Source organism: Penaeus monodon, chromosome 29 (genome assembly GCF_015228065.2).
Source record: "Penaeus monodon isolate SGIC_2016 chromosome 29, NSTDA_Pmon_1, whole genome shotgun sequence".
NCBI lineage: Eukaryota > Metazoa > Arthropoda > Malacostraca > Decapoda > Penaeidae > Penaeus > Penaeus monodon.
In genome coordinates, this window is record NC_051414.1 from 6,703,675 (window position 1) to 6,704,458 (window position 784).

The 784-nt window shown below is 38.0% G+C and overlaps 1 protein-coding gene across 1 annotated transcript in view; it reads right to left on the minus strand.

The window, feature by feature from the left end:
* The window catches only part of LOC119591633 (putative defense protein 3), a 5,624-nt gene that overhangs the window by 2,987 nt on the left and 1,853 nt on the right, over positions 1-784 (minus strand). Inside the window, exon 3 of the mRNA XM_037940388.1 lies at positions 407-534. Coding sequence (XP_037796316.1) covers positions 407-534 — 128 coding nt within the window. The remainder of the gene's footprint in view (positions 1-406; positions 535-784) is intronic.

A 784-nucleotide genomic window follows, 5' to 3' on the forward strand; every position in this document is an offset into this window, starting at 1 on the left:
TATTTCTTGTTTCTAGAAGTTTTGGACGTTGAACTAGCACCCTAAAAAAAATCGACATATTCCAAAAGCAGTCTAAGCACATTATATAACATACACATTTAATGTTTACAGAGAAAGTGGACGTTAAAGCAAAGAGGAGACAGTTCGAAAATACTAGTCATACAGGAGAAAGTTTAATGCACACAGCACGATGCTCCCAAGGCAGAAAGTGAATGTTACATACACCAGGAAGAAAAAAAAATGAAGGAAAACTATATAAACAGGAAGAAACTGCAACAATATGGGCAAAACAGAAAAAAAGCAAAACAGACGTTAAGACTACCCACATCAAAAACAGAAAAAAATAAAAAACACCCAAAAACCTCCTGCACAGCCCCCACCCCATTAAAAAAAAGGTGATCATTACCCCCTCGTTATCGCAGTCCAGGGTCTGTCCGTCGTCGACCTGCCTGAAAATTCCGACCTTCTCTCGCCTCGGAGTGTGGGCCTGCATTAAGAGGCCTTTGAACTGGTCCCTCCTGCCAAATGCCGTCACTGTTGGGTAAATGTTAGATTAACACTTGCGAGTAGGTTTTACTAGGATTAGTTATGATGCTTAATGTATGGATAGATTATTCTTGAACACTGTGTATCATATATTTCATATCATACTTTGAGAACAATCATAAAAGAGCTTTCAAATTAATAAATGGTGAGTGTTCGCCCTACAGTGAACTATATGATGAATCTGGGAAAGATATGTCGTACTTATTCTACAGTAAGTGTTGATGATTTAGGATTATGA